General features: G+C 38.7%; 1 protein-coding gene across 2 annotated transcripts in view; it reads left to right on the top strand.

Annotated features, from left to right (window-relative positions):
- The window catches only part of slc25a46 (solute carrier family 25 member 46), a 29,668-nt gene extending 10,577 nt beyond the window's left edge, over nt 1-19,091 (top strand). For both annotated transcript variants that reach the window (XM_048594418.1, XM_048594411.1), the window contains exons 3-8: nt 731-788; nt 2,657-2,734; nt 4,139-4,239; nt 7,604-7,660; nt 9,375-9,432; nt 18,342-19,091. In XM_048594418.1, the coding sequence (XP_048450375.1) occupies nt 731-788; nt 2,657-2,734; nt 4,139-4,239; nt 7,604-7,660; nt 9,375-9,432; nt 18,342-18,920 (931 nt within the window). In that variant the 3' untranslated portion in view covers nt 18,921-19,091. The remainder of the gene's footprint in view (nt 1-730; nt 789-2,656; nt 2,735-4,138; nt 4,240-7,603; nt 7,661-9,374; nt 9,433-18,341) is intronic.
- Nucleotides 19,092-20,512: the final 1,421 nt, after the last annotated feature.

Genomic DNA, 20,512 nt, shown 5'->3' with positions numbered 1-20,512 from the left:
TTACATGTTTAAAGTCCGAGATAGAAAGATTTCCAGGGATATGCAAAAATATAGAGTTGAGGTTAAAATCAGATCAGCCATGATCTTATTCAACGGTGGAGCAGGCTCAAAGGGGACAGTGGCCTACTCTTGTTCCTTGTTCGTATGTTTATTACAAGTTTAAACTGTTAGTGTCTTTTCTTTTTAAAAGTATTCCATAGTGCACATTATTTTAGGGTTGAAAGCAGGTCCAGTTATTTCTCCTATAATCAAAAGTTCTCAAAAATAATTAGTAATGCAAGCCTTCACAACATTAGATACTCTGCTGGATGTGAGTCTTCTGACCAGAGTTGTAAAAGAGCAAGCTGTTTCTGGTAGTCTTAAACTAGAAAGGGGAAAATAGAAGAAAATGCAGTGTGCATTGGAAAATCGTAAAATGTTAAATGAATTAACTAAACAAGCAAAAAACCAAAATACATACAAAAGTTAATTTTAAATTAGTATCATTTCAGGGGAAAAATGTGGATTCCAGGATGTATTATTATTATGGTTCTTTGATAAGGATCTAATTTGGTTTGATTTGCAGGTAAGAAAATTATAACATAATCCTGTGTTACATTTGGATTGTATTTGGATATAAATTTAATAATGTTATTTCTCATCTGCTTTTGTCTGGACAAGTCTATCGGAACCTTACTAGAAGTATTTTCTGTGCTTAGTGCTTTGTCTAATTGTACTTTTTCATTTAAAGTCTCTTCACAGAAAATGTGTTGGCTCATCCCTGTATTGTTTTTCGGCGTCAGTGCCAGGTATGAAATTTTAAGAAGGGAAAGTGAGGAAGATTTATTATACTGAAAATTACTAGGATTAAAATTACATTTCATAGCCTTATATTTTGATTTATTAAAAAAGGCTTTTGTACAATAGCAAGGAGTTTAAATTTTGAGGACCTGCTTGAGGTCTCCAATCAGAACTAAGAGTTTTGGATCATTCTTTATATACAGTTGTCAAATACAGATCACTGTACTATTGCAAAATAGGTCAAAATCCTTCATCAGATTGCTGGTGTTGTTTGTCTATGCTGTCATTTGGAGGGATATGTCATTTGTTGGTTTCTGTAATGGCTAGGAAGAAAGGGCATCACCTGGTATAGCACTGAACTATTGTTACTGGAAATGTTCTAGGTTTGATTCACAGTTCGTAGTAAATTAGATAACCATTGTCTAACTGTAGGAGTAGAACTGCCCACAGCTCACCCACTCTGGATTCTGGAAATGAGAACAAACCAATGTTTCCCACACTTCATGGCTATCAAGTGATTCTTCAGCATGCCAACCTTGACTAGCTATGATTTTATTATCTAGGCTGTTGATTAAAGAATTATTGATTTGTCAAAGTGCTTGTGGCCTTTCGCCAGAGAAATTTTTTTGCACCTACAGGGCAGGAGAGCAAAAAAAAAGGAAAATTGCTTTATTTTATCACCTATCGTAATACCTTGAAATTATTTACATAACAAATAATTTTGAAGTGTTTGGATTGTTCTGCTACATTAAAAGCAGCATTTAAATGTAATTTGTTGCCAAATCAAAATGACTTTCCACCTGCTTCATATTGTGGTGGTTTTCTTGGACAGCAAATGATATGTTAGCCTTTATTACAAATAGATATGCATACAGAATTAAAATTGTCTTGCTGAAATTGTGTAGAGACTTGGTAAGACAGCAGGTGGAGTACTGTGTAAAGCTGATATCCTTAACTAGGAGAGGGTGTACTAGCCATACAGGAGTGGAACAATGGAGGTTCACCTAACTAATCACTGGGATGGTGGTATTTTCTCAAGAAGACATCGAAGAAACTGGGCCTGTGTTTTCCAGTGTTTTGAAGAATATGCAGCGATCTCACAAAACTTAGAAAATTCTTACAGAATGCAACAGGGTAGTTGTGGATATGATAATTTCTCTTGTTGGGGTGTTTAAAACCAGAGGGGACAGTCACAGAATAAGGGCTGGGCAATTTGGGATGAGGATTTTATTTTCACTCAGCGTGGTGAATCTTTGGAATTTGCTATCCCAGAGAGCTGTGGAAGCTCCATCACTTATCATGTTCAATACACAAATTGGTAGATTTTTAAAAAGTTGATTCACCCTATTATTAGATTGACCAGACTCCAGTGGCAGAAGTTGGTCATTGTTTAAGAGCTGCAGACTTTCTGCTGTTAGATTGAGCTCTTCGGTAATATTTCAGAACCATAGTCGGGAGATGAGAACCGCTTCAATGACAAAGGGAGCAGCCAAAGCTAAAAGCAGAGGGGAAACAAAGCTAGGTTGGGGCAGGGGGCACAGGTTTGGAGACAAAGTTAGGGCAAAGGGAGGCAATAGTGGAAGGGAGTGAAACTAGAGGGAGGAAGAAAGGGAAGGAGGGAGGTAACTCCAATGGGTGGGGAGGGAAGGGTTGAAGGTAATGGCACTCCCAATTTAATGTCAGCTTAGTTTGAAGCAGGACTTGAGAATGAAACTGTTTAAAACAAAATGCATTAACGGGATGGGGGAGGAGTGCAACTTAAAGCAAGGACCTACTATAGGCCTCTTTTGAGAATGGAAGCGTGTGCATTTATTAAATACCTTGGCTTTAAACTGTGTGAAAATGGTAATTCTTTTTAATCTTTTATACTTTTTAGGTCAATTATCATGCAAAAAGTTATCATCTTACTCCTTTCACTGTTGTAAATATTATGTATCATTTCAGCAAAACTCAGGTAGGTCTTTACAGTCACCTTATGCTTGGAAATGTATTTGCATATACCCCTCTCCCATTCCAAAACGGATGAATATTTTAATATTGTTATTACTTATACTCCTCTTTGTTTTCAAACCAAATTCCCAGAAACATTTTATGTTTTCAGAATTTTTCTTTTCAACATTTTTATAAAATTACATCTTATTACATCTAATTTTTGTGTAGTTAAAGGAAATTTTCTGAGATTTTGTTTAAAAGAAGTTCAGATATTTTGATAAATTCTGCTCCTTTAAATCTTGCTCTCCCTCCATTGGCTCAATTTTAATGAAAAATTTGCAATGCATCACAACCTAGTGGTGTGGTGCTAACAGCTAATTAATATTAAGATAGACAGAACAAGTCGAGGGCATTGTTTAATTAAGTATTTGGAGAATTTAAAGAGAAACAGCTAGGACCCTGGGTCGTATAAAGTTTTGATGAAGAGTCGCTAGACTCCACGTTAACTCTGTTTTCTCCCCACAGATGTTGCCAGAACTGCAGAGTTTATCCAATTTCTCCTCTTTTCAGGCCCTTAGTTTGGGTAGGTTGGGTGCAGACATATGTAATGCTGCAATCCATAAATGAACCTAGGATTAAGAGATGCATTTTTTGAATTCATTTGTGGGATATGGAGATGGCTGGCCAGGCTAGCATTTGTTGTTTATCCCTCATTGCCCAGGATGCAGATCAAAGAAAACCACATTGCTGTAGGTCTGGAGCCGCATGTAGCCCAGACCAGGTAAGGGTGGCAAAAGGACATTAGTGAACCAAATGGGTTTTTATGACATTCCACAGTGGTTAAATGATAGTCATTAGACTAGCTTTCTATTCCAGAGTTTTATTGAATTCAGTTCAAATTTTCCTATCTACTGTTGAGGATCTGAACAAATCTCCAGCCTGGGGTCTGGGCTACTAGTCCAGTGACATACCACTACACTAGTGCTTATGAATTATTCTAATTTTATACTTCACCATTGACTTGCAGTTGGGATAACTGGTAAATACTTTCTCCAAAGGAAAAAGATTTACAAAGCCGGGTGTAATGCACATTGAGACAGAGCTTAAAAGTAGAAAATCAATATGTTCTGGTTAAAAAATAATCTGAATTCTTGAAGATTAATGCAATTTCAATAGCAGTTTCTGTTTATAAACTGTCTTTATTCTTTCTCTGTTCTTCTATACTTCACAAAGATAAAAGCCGACGAGGCAATGGAGAATTTACCAATATATCTAGGGAATGTATAACAAACTTTTATTAAACAAAAAACAAGCTGTTTATTTCCCTCTCTGGCTTTTAGAGTTTGTTTTATTCCAATCTTATTTGTTAGTGCTGCACAAAAAAGAAGTAGGAAATTGAATCACTGTCTCTATTTGACACTTGCAGGGAATAAAAGGATTATGGAAAGGGATGGGAAGCACATTTATTGTTCAAGGAATAGCATTGGGTACTGAAGGCATCATCAGTGAATTTACACCACTTCCCAGGTAGGTCACATCTAGTTGTACTTTCAAAAACAGCTTCTATTTGTACAATATCACTGGTTGAATTTATTTTTAAACTTGATATGGTGGAAAGGCATGGTTGGGATAAATGGGCAAAATGCAAGTTTTCTTTGTATGTGCTCAGATAGCAAAACCAATCTAAAGGACTTGACTTAACTTTCTCTTTTAATATTATAAAGAATATAAAAATTAGGATCAAGAATAGACATTAGATACTTCATGATATAGAAGATCATGGCTGATCTGCCCTAGGCTTCAATTCCTCTTTCCTGCCAGCTCCTCATAGCCTTCAATTCCTCTATTTCAATAATCTCTCTGCCTCTTGTTTAAATACTTGTAAGTGATCTAGCCTTCATAGGGCTGAAGAATTCCAGGCATTCATTACCCTCTGAGAAAACCGATTTCTTTGCATCTCAGTTTTAAATGAGTATTCTCTTATGTTGTGACTATGTCCCTTAGTTCGAGATTCCCATCAGTGGAAACAACTTCTCAATATCTCCCTTGTCAAGCCCCATCAAAATCTTGTATGTTTCAATTAGATCACCCCTCAGTGTTCTAAATTCTAATGAATAAATGCCTAACAGTTAAACTGTACCTGATCAGTCAATTCCTTCATCTCAGGATTCAGTCTAGTGAATCTGTTTTGAGAAACCTCCAATACCAGTATATCCTTTCTCAAATATAGGGACCAAAATCATACACGGTACTCCAGGTCAACCCTCCCTACACCCTGTGTAGTTGTAATAAAACTTCCACATTTTTAAACTCCAACCCCTAGCAATGAAGGCTAAAATTCAATCTGTCTTAATTACTTGCTGTACCTGCATGCTAACTATGTTTTTCATTTGCAAGCACACCCCAGGTCCCCTTATGCTGCATTTTTTTTTTTTTTTTGGAGTCTTTCTTCATTTACGTAATAGTCTGCATTTGACTTTTCTTACCAAAGTGCATGACATCACATTTTCCTACATTAAACTGCATCTGTCATTGTTTTGCCCACTGTCTCAACATATCAATAATTTCCCATTCACTAAACCGTGAAGTCGCTGTGTTTCATTTTACAGTTTCCTGCTTCCTGTCTCCCCTCTTAAAAAGAGCAGTGAGTTCTGGAATATTTTTGACCAACGCCTCCACAATTTCAACAGCCACTTTCTTTAAAACCCTTAGATGCAGGCCATCAAGACCTGGTGACTTTTATGCCTTCAGACTCATTAGTTTGTCCATTGTGATAGTGACTGTACCAAGATTTTTCCTCCCATTAGCACTTTGTTTAAAGCTTTTGAGAAGATTGGTAGTTAGGTTGTGGATGAGATTGTAGACTTGCTCATTGAGCTGGTGTGTTTGATTACAGACTTTTCGTCACCCTGATGGGTAAAATAATCAGTGTGCCTCTGATGAAGTGTTGGTGTTCTGTCCCGCTTGTTATTTATATGTCTTGGTTTGCTGGGGTGGTTGGCATCACTTGTGCCTCTGGTTTTCCAGTGCTTTCTATATTGGGTCCAGTTCAAAGTGTTCGTTGATGGAGTTCCGGTTGGAATGCCAGGCCTCCAGGAATTCCCTGGCATGTCTCTGTTGGCTTGTACTGTTATGGATGTGTTGTCAGAGTCAAATTCATGTCATTCTTTGTGCGTATGTATTGAGACCAGTGAGAATTGGTCATATCTCTTGGTGGCCAGTTGGTGTTTGTGTATCCTTTATTGTAAGTATTTTTTTTCCAGTTTGGCCTATGTAATGTTTCTCAGTCCTTGTATGGTATTTTGTACATTGTTAGTTTTATTTGTTGTGGGTATGCTTGTAGTTTGTCAACACTAGAAGAAACACACTGACATACAAACAACATCCTTGCCAGAACAAAGTTCACTAAAGAACAGGAGGACAATAACCAACTACCCTTCCTAGATGTAATAGTGGAACGTAAGAACGACAGGGAACTCCAGATCAGCCTATACAGAAAGACCACACATGCGGGTTAGATACTCCATTACACCAGCAACCACCCCAACACCCATAAACGGAGCTGCATCAGGGTATTATGCGAACAAGCCACAACACACTGCAGCAACCTGGAATTGCACAAAGCAGAACAGGAGCATTTATCTGGAGTTTTTAAAAGGAATGGATACCCAAAAAGCTCAGTCTGCCATTACCTCCGCAACTAAAGCAAGAAGACACAACATAGCCAGACACACTATCACCCTACTGTACATCAGAGACCTATCAGAGATGATCACAAGACTACTCAAACCCCTAGTTATCAGGGTACCTCACAGACCAACAACCACCCTGCGACAGCTACTGACGAACATAACGGATTCCATACCCACAACCAATAAAACTACCAAAATATACAAAATTCCATGCAAGGACTGTGGGGAAAAAAATTACATAGGCCAAATTGGAAGAAAACTTTCAATAAAAATACACTAACACCAACTAGCCACCAAGAGACATGACCAAATCTCACTGGTCTCAATACACACGGACAAAGAAGGACATGAATTTGACTAGGACAACACATCATAGTAGCATGAGCCATGCCAGGGAATTCCTGGAGGCCTGGCATTGCAACCGGAACTCCCATCAACAAACACATTGAACTGGACCCAATATACAAACCATTGAAAAACCAGAACGGAAGTGATGACAACCACTCCAGCAAACCTCAGCAATAAATAACAAGCAGGACAGAACACCAACGCTTCTTCGGAGGCGCCACTGATGTTACCTAGTAGGGTGACGAAATGTCTGCAGTCAAACACACCAGCTCGACCTCAGTACATTGTTTATCTGATAACTGTGGGATATTTATTGTGTCCTACACTATGAAGAATTGTGCATAATATTGATTTAAATTATCTACCTGTTTCCTGTTTATTAATTCTGCAGTCACACCCTCTAAGTGTCCTACAACCACTTTAGCTCATCTCTGTCTCATTCATTTCCCATAGAAATTCAGTTGTTTGGAAGTAAATTGGCAAGAAATATAAAAAGTGTTTTCCCTCTTGAGTAATTTTTTTAATCGTCTGCCAGTTCCCAAAAAAATCCCAATCCTCTGGCCTACTACTAGTTTTTAACCACTTTGTATGTCTTAGCTTTTCATTGGACACCATCCTTGACCACCTTTGTTAGCAACAGGTCATTCTTCTCCTAGAGTCCTATCAAGAAAAAATAAGTTGAAATAGAAATTGCGGTATGGTGAGTTTACATTGAGAAGATGAACGTATTAACTTTATCAATGGCTAAAACTCAATGCAGGATTCTTCTTAGACGTTTTGGTACTACTGTTTAGTATACATGATTTAATACTTAATCTGCACAACATTATCCTACAAGTTTCTTATTGCAGAGAGGTTTCCCATAAATGGAGTCCGAAACAAATAGCTGGTCATCTTGTACTGAAAGGGTAAGTTGCAACAGGAATCATGTGATAGTTTGAGAGCATTATCTCCTGAAACTATTGATGGCTATCTCATTTTAGTTGTTATCTTGATATTTGTTTAGATTAATTCCAGTCTGGCTAATGCAGATATGGCCAGATGTGCTCATTTTTGTTTGCTTACATTCATTTTGTACTCCATACCACCTAATCGCTACTTGTTTAACTGTTCAACTTGGGTGATGTCCTGAACTATGGGGTTTGTCAATTAAGTTTTTTCTTCTAATGAATTCAAAGTTTATATTTCTAAATTCGCTTGCTAAAGATCAAGTTCCAGATGTCCTTGTCTAGCACAGCTGGAGAGGAAACAATTCAAAAAAGAAATCTTTTCTATCTCCTGTCTCTGAAGATCATAAGGAAGATGATTGGTCAGGCTCTTTGGTCCAGCTAATTCCTCTGTTCTTAACTTAGAATTAGTGTATCGTACCATTTATATATTCAGTCATTTAATGATTGTTGTCTGTTACCTAAAATCCTGATAATCCCTTTGTGAAACAATGTATTCTAAATTTGCTTTTTGCAAACTTTACCAAATCCCTCTTTCCCTACTGTCAGTGTTTAACTTCAGGTAATGTCTTAAATGATTGATTTCTTTTGAAATCATTTGCAGTCTTCTATTATGTGATCATTTTACCTCATGACACAATTCTTTTGGCTCATGGAATCTGTTACCTGATTCTGAACTTCTCCAGACCCTGAATGTTCCATGTGATCCTGAGACCAGCATTGCATACAGTGTTCAAGCTGTTTGAGCCATGATTTCCTTGCCTTTCATATGATTCTTAATTATATAGTTTAGTGATTCATTTGTTTTATTTAGTGTTGGTCACATTAGCCCCATATCTACAAAAACCTTTTAAATCTCTATTTTAAAGAGCAAGCAAATTACTTGTTTTCTTCCCCCATTTCTATTCATTTACATATTTTGTCTGTTATTTAACATTTCCTGAGCTGAATATTACAGAAGCATGAGAACTAGGTGCAGGAGGAGGCCCATTGAGCCTACTCTGCCACTGAATAAAATACCCACTGATCAATTTGTTTCAAATACCACATTCTCATACACCCTGATGGTTTGCTGCTAGACAAGGCAATCAAAGGCTATCTATTTCTACCTTTAAAATTATTCAGTAACCCTGTCATGAACGCCTTCTGAGGCAGGGTTCCAACTTTGTACAAAGTCTGAGAACAACAATTCTCATTTCTGTCCTACAAGGGCAACTCCTCATTTTAAATTGGAGTCCAACCCCCATAATTCTGGACTCCATTGGATTTCCACATCCACTTTAAGACTGTTCAGCACCTACAATCAATCCTTTGTGCTTCTAAGCTGTAATGAAAACAGATTCAATGGTCCTTCCTGGTTTGGTATTTTCTGAAAATGTGACTATTTTTATGTAAGCTTCTAAATCTACCATTAGTGTAAATTAGAAATGTAATTCTTGTAGTGCACATCTATAGGGCATGCAGTGATATTCCTGTTTAATATTGGTGCCGTGGATTTAATACAATTAAAATTATCACATTTCCCTTTTATAAATTTATTCTTCTTGAAATTATGGTGGATAATTTCACTTGCGATAAGTTTTGCTGGATATAAGCCTAGTTGTGGACTTGAATCATTTCACGTAGGCTGTTTAAGAGAACTTTTTTTTAAAAAACAAATTTTATTTTCCTGCAGGCTGACCTGCGTAGTGGCATTGCCTTTTTACTCGGCTAGTTTAATTGAGACTGTGCAGGTAAATTTTCTGTATAATCAATAAACTTTATTAACAGTGAGTGAAGTAAATTATTACCTTTTTATGTAATCAACTATTAAGTAGCTAATGTCCAGTCAGTGATCATTTATTCTTGTGATACTTTGAATCTGTTGAAGTATGAACCAAAAAGGAGCCCCTTTGATGTATTGAATCTACTTAGTTCATAGTTAGTTTTATCATAAGTGTCTCCAGGATTGCTATTTTCTAATCCAAGAATTTGATTCTGACAGTGCTGGTAGCATCTCTGAAGAAAAAATCAGAGTTAAAGTTTCGGGTCTGGTGACCCTTCCTCACAACCGGACCCAAAACAATAACTTTGACTTTTTTCTTCACACGTGCTGCCAGACCTGCTGAGCTTTTCCAGTAACTTCTGTCTTTTGTTCCTGATTTACAGCATCCGCAATTCCTTCGGTTTTGATTCTGACAGTGTTTGTTTGTAGCTCATTACTTTTTTTTAATTAAGAAAGTGTATCCTACCAGAGGCTGTTAGAAGAATAACTGATGGCAGACTGTATAGTCAAAAGCTTATATATTGAAAGAAAGTAAAAACATATAACTGCTTCCAACAACAGCTGGTATTTATAAAGCACCTTTAACATAATAAACTGTCCCACAGCACTTCATAAAGTTATTATAAAACAAATATGACACCATTTGCATAGTGGGGTATTAGAACAAATGACCTAAAGCTGCTTCAAAGACAGAGGTTTTAAAGTAAGGGGTGTTAGAGTAAAAGGGAGCATGAGAGAGGCAGAGGCATTTATGGAAAGAAATCCATAGCTTGGGGATGAGGCAGATGAAGGAATGACCACTGGTAGTGGTGTGATTAAAAGTGGGAAAATATTAAAGGATTTGTTTTGGGATTGGGCGTCACTGGCTAGTCACCATACATTGCCCATTCCTAGTTGCCGTTAAGAAGGTAGTGGTGAGCTGCCTTCTTGAACCACTGCACTCCACCTGCTGTGGGTTGATTCACAATGCCATTAGGGAGGAATTCCAGGATTTTGACCCAGCAATGTTGAAGGAATAATGATATATTTCCAAGTCAGGATGGTGAGTGACTTGGAGGGGTGCTTGAAGGTGGTGGTGTTCCCATGTATCTGCTGCCCTTGTCCTTCTGGATGGAAGTGGTTGTGGGTTTGGAAGTTGCTGTCTGGGCATCTTGTAGATAGTCTACCCTGCTGCTGCTGAGGTGGAGGGACTGGATGTTTGTGTACATTGTGCCTTTTCCTGGATGGTATCAAACTTGTGTTGGAGCTGCACCGTTCCAGGCAAGTGGGGAGTAGTCCATCACACTTCTGACTTGTGCCTTGTAGATGGTGGACAGGCTTTGGGGAGTCAGGAGATGAGTTTCCCGCTACAGTATTCCTACCCTCTGACTCATGCTTTTTTAGCCACTGTGTTTGTGGTGGGTCCAGTTGAGGTTCTGATCAATGATAAACCCAGGATGTTGTTAGTGTTGAATGTGAAGAGGTGGTGATTAGATTGTCTCTTATTGGTGAAGGTCATAGCGTGGCATTTGTGTGATGTGAATGTTACTTGCCACTTGTCAGCCCAAGCCTGGATATTGTCCAGATCTTGTTGCATTTGAACATGTACTGTTTCAGTGCTTGAGGAGTTGGGGGTGGTGCTGAGCATTGTATAATCATCAGCGAACATCCCCACCTCTGACCTTATGATGGAGGGAAGATCATTGATGAAGCAGCTGAAGATGGTTGGGCTGAGGACACCACCCTGAGGAGCTCCTGCAGAGATGCCCTGGAGCTGAGATGACCAACAACCATGACCATCTTCCTATGTGTCAGGTATGATTCCGACCAGCAGAGATTTTGCCCCCGATACCCATTGATTCCAGTTTTGCTAGGGCTCCTCAATGCCACAGTCGGTTGAATGCAGCTTTTATGTCAAGGGCTGCCATTCTCTCATCATCTTTGGAATTCAGCTCTTATCCGTGTTTGAACCAAGGCTGTAATGAAGTCAGGAGCTGAGTGGCCCTGGTGGAACCCAAACTGAGCACTGCTGAGCAGATGCTGCTTCATAGCACTGTTGATGACACCTTCCATAACTTTACTGTTGATCGACAGTAGATTGATGGGGCGGTAATTGGCTGGGTTGGATTTGACCTGCTTTTAGGTACAGGACATACCTGGGCAATTTTCCACATTGTCAAGTAGATTCCACTGTTGTAACTGTACTGGAGGAGCTTGGCTAGGGGAGCGGCAAGTTCTGGAGCACATGTCTTCTGTACTATTGCCAGAATATTGTCAGGGCATATCCAGTGTCTCCTACGTTTCTTGATATCACGTAGAGTGAATTGTATTGGCTGAAGACTGGTATATTTAATCCTGGGACTCCTTGAGTTGCCCAAAATGAATCATCCACTCAGCATTTCTGAAGATTGCTGCGAAAGTTTCAGCCTAATCTTTTGCACTGATGTGCTGGGTTGCTCCATCATTGAGGGTAGGGATATTTGTGGAGCCTCCTCGTCCAGTGAGTTGTCCACCACCATTCATGACTCGATGTGGCAGGATTGCAAGCTAAGATCTGAACCATTGGTTGTGAGATCACTACTGTGTCATTCGCTGCTTATGCTTTGGCATGCAAGAAGTCCTGTTTGATAGCTTCATCAGGTTGACACCTCATTTTCAGGTATGCCTGGTGCTGCAGTAACAATTCTGTTGCTGTTGATGCCTCACAGTGCATCATGGCTGCCCATTCTTGAGTCGCTAAATCTGTTCAAAGTCTATCCCATTTAGCATGGTGATAGTGCCACAACACGAAGGTCTTTTTTCTCCAATATGAAGGCGGGAGTTTGTCTTCACAAAGACTGCACAGTGATCACTCTTAGCAGTACTGTCATAGACAGATGCATGTGCAGTTGACAGATTGGTAAGGCTAAAGTCAAGTATGTTTTTCCCTCATGTTGGTTCCCTCGCCACCTACTGCAGACCCAGTCTAGCAGCTGTATACTTCAGGACCTGATCAGCTCAATCAGTAGTACTGCTGCTGAGCCACTCTTGATGGTGGACATTGAAATCCCCTATCCAGAGTACATTTTGAGCCCTTGCCATCCTCAGTGCTTCCTCTGTGTTACTCAACATTGAAGAGCACTGGCTCATCAGTCGAGGGAGGACGGTACTTGAAATTAAGCAGGAGGCTTCCTTGCCCATGTTTAACCTGAAGCCATGAGACGGCACGTGATCTGGAGTCCATGTTGACTCCCGGGCAACTCCATCCCAACTGTATACCACTTGTGCTGCCACCTCTGCAGGGTCTGTCCTGCCAATGGGGAAGGTCATATTTGGGGGTGGTGATGGTGGTGTCAGGGACATTGTCTGTAAGGTACGATTCTGTGAATATGATGTGCCAGGCTGTTGCTTGGCTGATCTGTGAGACCGTTTTCCCAACTTTGGCACTAGCCACCCAGATATTAGTAAGGAGGACTTTGCAGGGTTGACAGAGCTGTTTCTGCTGTTGCCTTTTCTGGTGCCTATGTTAATGCCTGTTGATGCGTCTGGGTTCATTTCTGGGAATTTGTAACAATTGGTACAACTGAATGGCTTGCTAGGCCATTTCAGAGGGATCACAGGTATTAAAGAGGATTGTAGGATTGGAAGAGATTACAGTGATAGGACAGGTGAACTAATGGAGGAATTTAAAAACCAAGATGAGTTTTTAAAATTGAGTCCTAACTGAGTCGTTGCAGGTCAGCAAATGTGCATTAGTGCAAATGGTTTATAAATACGCTTTAAGACAACAGTTTTGGATAACATAAATTTTATGAAGGCTAGAATGTAGGAATGGATTGGAGTGGTCAGTTTTACTGGTAATAAAGACCTGAATGAAGGTCTCAGATTATGGCTGAGGCAGAAGTACAGGCTGGAGACGTTATGGATGTAAAAGTAGCAAGTCTTCATGACCAACATGAATATGTAGCTGAGAGCTCATCTCGGGGTCTTATGTGATTGCAAGCTTGTACAAAATGTTTGTTTCAGTTTCAGACAGTTGCCATTGAGAGGCATGGAATCATTGAAGTGGAATTTGTAGCAGAGACTGTAGACAATGGCCTTTTTTTTTCTAACGTTTAGTTGAAGTAAATTTCTATTGATCTACATACTGAATGTTGTATAAGCAATCTTAACAATTACAGTGGAGGAGCTTAAGGTGTTAGTGAGATAATAATCACCTGTGCATGTTGACGTTCATGGGCCTTTGGTGTCTCAGTGGTTGGCTCTGCTGCATCACAGTACCAAGGACCCAGTTTCGATTCCAGCCTTGGGTGTCTCTATGTGGAGTTTGCATGTTTTGCATGTTCTCCCTGTGCTCTGCGTGCATTTCTGCTGGATGCTGCTGTTTCCTTCCACAGTCCAAAGATGTGCAATGGTGGATGGCCATGCTAAATTGCCCTATAGTGTCCAGGGATGAACAGGCTAGGTGGATTAGGTATGGTAAATGTGGAGTTACCAAAATGGAGTGGGAAACTGGTCTGGGTGAGGAGCTCTTTGGGCTGTCAGTGTGGACATGCTAGATTGAATGGCCTGTTTCCGCACTAAGTATAATTCTTTTGGGTGATGTCACCAGGGGCAAATGATCAGCCGAGAAATAAAAAGACGCCAGGATAGATTCTTCTATAGCACCAGAGGTAACTCTGGAATTAGGAACAGAATACCTTGGTCATTCTGACTATGATTGGGTGGATAAGGTTGGAACTAAGTGAAGTACTACTTTTCTTAACAAAAGATGGGGAGTTATTGGAGGAAGGTGATGTGATCAACTATCAAAGGCTGTGGACTAATTGACATGGAGTGTGAGGTGGATGCTTTCATTACAATTAAGTAGGACATCAGAATATGACTTTGGAGGCAGAAAACTGGGAGGGACTGGAATGTAGCATCCCTAAACACTGTTAGAGAGCACTCCAGTTCATGGACTGGGTAGGAAAGGGCATCTGGTGACAATAGTTTGCAAGAAAGAAAGGGACTTATTTTGAGAAAGGGCATGATGATGTAAGATCTCAACAAACAGAACATGAGGAAATAGAACAGTTAATAATGTCGAGTTTTGGAACCAGGAAGGGAGGTTGGTTGGTAGTTCAATGAGAAAATAGTCAAGCGAGCAGGAGGTAAGTCTCCATGGACAAGATGAGTGGGAGACAAGAGTAGAAATGAAGGCAAGTACTCTAATTAGTAGAATGTGACTATATCTTGGGGATCTGTGTTGGGGGCTCTACTATCCACCATAGTTATTAATATCGTGGGTCATGGGATGGAGATCTGTATCCTTAACTTTAATAAAGAGAACATACAAGATTGTAAACATAAAGATGGAAGCATAAAATTGTAAAAATGTGAAAGATTAAGCAAATGGACAAAGCTGTGGCAAATATGTTTCAGCATAGTCAAATGTGAGGTCACCAACTTTGGACTTCCAAAGTTTCTAGATTTTCATTATGTAGAAGGTACTCTGTTCTATTATTTCGTAAGTTCATAAGATATAGGGGCAGAATTAGGTCATTTGCCCCATCAAAGTCTGCTCCGCCATTTGATCATGGCTGATATGCTCCTCAACCCTGTTTTCCTGTCTTCTCCCCAAAACCCTTCAACCCATTACCAATTAAAAATCTAACTCCTCCTTAAATTTACTCACTATCCCAGCATCCACTGCACTTTGGAGTAGTGAATTCCACAGATTCCCAATCCTTTGGGAGGAGAAGTTTCTCCTCCACTCTGTTTTAAATTTGCTACCCCTTGTCCTAGAATACAAGAGGAAGCATCTGTTCCACGTCTGCATTATCTATATCTTTTATCATCTTGAATACTTCAGTTTGATCTCCCCTTATTCTTCTTAACTCTGGAGAGTGTAGGTCTAAACTGTTCAATCTCTCGTCATACGACAAACCCCTCATCTCTGGGATCAATCTAGTGAACCTCCTGTGAACTGCCTCCAATGCCATTACATCATTCCTCAAATAAGGGGACCAAAACAATACTCCAGGTGCAGTCTCATCAATGCCTTGTATAGTTGCAACAATACTTCCTAACATTTATATTGTATTCCTTTAGCTATAAAAGCCAACATTCCACTCATTTTCTTTATCTGCTGTACCTGCATGTTCGTTTTCTCTGACTCATGAACGAGGACACCCAGATCCCTCTGAACCAGAGCACCCCGAAGTCTCCCCATTTAGATTATAGCCTTTCCATTTTTCTGACCAAAATGCATGACCTCACTCTTATCCACGTTAAACTCCATCTGCCACGTTTTGGCCCACTCTCCTCAGCTATCTATCACCATTTGTGAGGTTCTTATTTCCTCACTGCAATTTACTGTCCCGCTTATTTTTGTGTTGTCTGCAAATTTGGCTATAGAGCCTTCTATCCCTGTATCTAAGTCATTAATGTAGATTATAACTAGCTGGGGTCCAAGGACCAAACCCTGTGGCACCCCACTAGTTACTTCTTGCCATCCAGAAAAAAACCCATTTATCCCAACTGCTGTCTTCTGTCCATCAGCCAGTCACCTATCCAAGCTAATAAATTACCCCTAATCCCATATAATCCAACCTTGTGCAGCACCTTATCAAATGCCTTCTGGAAATCCAGATATATTACATCTACAGGATCCCCATTATTGACTTTGCTTGTTACATCTTCGAAGAACTGTAGCAATTCAGTCAAACATGATTTGCCCTTCATAAAATCATGCTGACTCTGAATAGTGTTTTGACTTTCCAAATGTCATGATATTGCTTCCTTGATAATTGATTCTAACACTGCCAGTAACAGATGTTAAACTAACTGGTCTGTAATTTCCCACATTGCCTCCTTTCCTTTTTGAATAAGGCTGTTACATTAGCATTTTTCCAATCCACTGGAACCTTTCCCGTGTCCAGGGAACTGTGGAATATTGTATCCAATGGATCCACTATCTCTGCTGCCACTTCCTTTAAGACCTAGGAATTAGACCATCAGGCCTGTGGGATCTGTTTGCCCACAATCCTAACAGTTTGCTGAGTACCTTTTCTGTATCGATGTTGATTGTCAATTATTCTGAGTTCTACACTTTCCATTGCCTCTGGCTTGTCCATTCCAATAGGAATAGTACTATTGTCCTCTACTGTGAAAACTGAGGCAAAGTATTGATTTATCATCTGTGCAATTTCAGTGCTCCCCACTATTAACTCTCTGGTTTCATCTTCCAAGGGACCAACATTTAACTTTGTGACTCTCTTCCATTTTAAATACCTACAGAAGCCTTTGCTATCCTTTTTGATATTTTGTGCTAGTTTCTTTCATAACTTACCTTAGCTCTTTTAGGGTCAAAGAGATTTGCACGGTCCATGTACATCAGAATTTAAATGATGAATTCAGAAAATAATCAAAAATGCTAAGAATGCAGACTTCTACAAGAGGAAATTTTAAGATACTAGGTGTGGAAGCTATACTACAGTTACACAATATTCTGGTTAGAAAACAACTGGAGTACTACTGGTAGGTTTGTGCAATACATCTTGAAGTATAAATCGATCTTGAAGGGATTTACCAGAATGATACTGAATTCCAGTTGTGGACAAAGGTGTTAATTTATTAAGTAAAAATGCAAAGGATCGAGCTGGAGCAGGTATATATAGGTAAATCGGAGTTATCACCATCAGCTATCGGTTATTTTTTTAAAAAAAAGTTATGGGCAAAGGTTATGATGTGAAATTGATGAACTTGATAGTTGAGATGAGTAAAAAGTACCTAAAAGAGAAAGTAATTCTATATCCACTGACCTTTCAGCCTTTCTATCATCGACCAATGAAACTTACTAAACTTGGAGCAGCACCTTGTAGATTTCCAGTTCCAATGCTTCTACAATCTGAAGTGTTCCCTTCTGTACCATTTCTCTAACCGTCTTATTAATCTCCGTTCGTACTGTTTGTTGTTTTAATTACTAAGCACAATGAAACAGCAGAATAACAGTTTTCCTTAAACATTGGCTTTTAAATATTTCTATAGATACAAAAAGTACTGACTTTATCATTATACTTGGGAATTATAAAGTGGTTCAAAATAAAATGTGATCGACACGCTTGTAAACACTTTGAATTGATTGAAACTTGCTCTGCTACGTCTCAAAAAAATCCAGATTCTCATTTCTCTGGAACATTTAATCCTGCTTTGCCTGTATGTACCAGCACATAGCGCTAGAAGTAATCCAAGTGAGTAGTATCTTTTTGAGATTCTGCTGTTTGTTTTTTTTCCCTACCTGCTGGAACTTTGACTCTGTGACCTCAACCCATTTCTTTTATATATCACGTGGAAGGAATTCTGTTCCTTTCCCACCTCAAAATGTTCTGTACTTTCTTTCCGTAATGGCCTGGCACATGGAGGCAATTATGGAGAGGTTCTTGTTGGACAGTTGCAGGGATACCTTGCTGTCTTCCACCCCACCCTCAGTTTATCCATTTCCTTCTGAGGATTGCATTTCTTTATCATGCTGTGTCCTGCATACTTATGCAGACTTTTGTCTCATGGTAATACGGATCTACTTGAAACTGTGAAGTTCACTTGTTATCCTCCTAAACTTTGTAGTTCAGGAATGATCACCTCCTGTAGCATACTCTAGAAAATTCAGTTTAGGGTCTTGGCTTCCTTACATAGATTTTTAATTGAGATACAGTGCTAAGAAAACTAATGCATGAAAGCATTAGCTTTTTAAATTGCTTCATAGTTCTATTTATGTATTTTTCTAAATTTGTCCCTCGTTTCTTTAATGTTCATCCAGTTTAATTAATAAAATAAAATATAATGGGTTACAAAAAAGTTCAACTAGTGATATTTGTATATTTAAACTATACATCTGTAATATTTTAATGACTAACTTTTATTGTGTTCTATTTCCAGAGTGAAATCATAAGAGACAATCCAGGAATACTGGATTGTGTGAAAGAAGGTATATGTAGACTGGTGGGAATGGGTGTCCCTCATAGCAAACGCCTGCTTCCACTAGGAGTTCTAGTCTTTCCAACCGTCTTGCATGGTGTGCTCCATTACATCATCAGTGCCATCATCCAGAAATTTATTCTGTTTCTTCTTCAGAAAAAGACACTACATCAGCACCCAGCTGATGCTTGTAATTCTGTACAAACTGTGCTGGATGCTTACTACCCTGAACTTATTGCTAGTTTTGTTGCAAATCTTTGTGCTGACATTTTGGTTTACCCATTAGAAACAGTGCTTCACCGCCTACATATTCAAGGAACCCGGACCATCATTGACAACACAGACCTTGGGTTTGAAGTGCTTCCTATAAACACACAGTATGAAGGAATGAGGGACTGCATTAATGTAATCCAGAAAGAAGAAGGCATCTTTGGTTTCTATAAAGGCTTTGGAGCAGTTATAGTACAGTACACATTGCATGCTGCTGTGCTACAGATTACTAAAATGATATATTCTACATTGTTGCAAAATACAACCTAATCAAGGAGTTTAAATGTCACTATACAGTAAGTAACCCATAGTCCAAGTTATGAATTTCTGTAGCGCATGTTAGAAGCACTGAAATCAAATGCACTCAGTTGCTAAACTTAAATTATTAACTTGGTGGACACTTGTTTTAAAAATCAAAATAAATGTTTGTGAAATTGTAAAGGTGCCCATGGTGTATGTATTTTAACGTGATGTAAAAAAGCTCTTTCTATTGCCAGTGTGGTTCTTCTATTGAAATATCATTTTCTGACACAATGCAGCGTGAGGACAAGCTAGATTAAGTAGAGTTGTTTCCTTTTTCCTCCGTACTTGGCCTGAAATAAACAAATTGATATTTTTTAAATTATTTCAATCTTTGACTAGCACCTAAGATTTTAGTAGTAGACTTATTCCATGTGACCGAATATTTTTACATGTTGTCAACTTTATTTTTTGTGATACAGAAGGTGTCAGAAGATGATATGGTCAGATACAAGTATTCAATCCTTCTAGATCTTGATTGAAGAATCCTTAAATCGTAAGGAAAGGAAAACTATAATTTGGCTTTGTGTGATTAAAGGTGAAATGCTTTTTTTTTTTTTTTTGCTACTGCATGTTTTCATTTAGTGACGTGTTGATTGGCTTTGCCTGATGGGATTTTAATGGTTTAGGTGTCGAGAATTTGTACATAGTTTGTGTTCACTTTAAATAATATCACAGTATGATTCATGAAATGATTGTTAATGAAACTTAATATAATAGTGCCATTTGTATTCTCCAATCAAATTTGTTCACTTTCTATTTTTTCTGGACTAGTTGCTTCTCATTGTGGGCTGAAGGGTCTGTTTCTGTGTTTTATGACTGAATTTCTCAAATGTTACCTACATGGCTGGCAAGTATAGTTGTGGTAGTCAGACAAAAACTCAACATTTGCCCATTGCCTTTAAGGCGATAGTTTTATACTTAAAAATTGGGACAGATAATGAGATATTAACAACCCTCACCTTTTAGGTATAAATCAAGCAAGAAAATTGCTTCAAATTTATAACTTCAATTTAAAGCACTAAATCATTTAATGTAATTCAGTTTGTACTGTTGCTTTCATTACTAAGCACTATCAAATAACAGAATAATTGCTTTCCTTAAACCTTGGCTTTTAAATATTTCTAGAGATACACAACATACTGACTTTACCATTATACTTGAGAGTTATAGTGTAAGTAGTTTAAAATAAAATGTGATTCACACATGCATGTAAATAATGTTGAATTCATTCTATAGTATGTTTAAAACTTATTCCACTAGTTCTCGAGCAAAAAATCTGGACTCTTTAAATTTATTCTAGAGTAATGTGAAGTATAGAGAAATATAAACTTATGAAGGAATAAAAAGGGAGAAGGGATGGCATCTATTAGAGACAATATCACCCCATTGAACAGAAATATTTGTGTTCAGACGTGACTCATTTAAACTGAACCCAGGTACAGCATTGATCAGACTAGTGCAACTACTGTATTTTATAGAGATAGTAAGAACTGCAGGTGCTGGAGAATCCGAGACAACAAGGTGCAGGGCTGGATGAACACAGCAGGCCAAGCAGCATC

The sequence above is a fragment of the Rhincodon typus genome, chromosome 3 (genome assembly GCF_021869965.1).
Source record: "Rhincodon typus isolate 14 chromosome 3, sRhiTyp1.1, whole genome shotgun sequence".
NCBI lineage: Eukaryota > Metazoa > Chordata > Chondrichthyes > Orectolobiformes > Rhincodontidae > Rhincodon > Rhincodon typus.
Note: the sequence above shows the minus strand (reverse complement) of the source record. Positions and strands in the feature narration are given on the sequence as shown.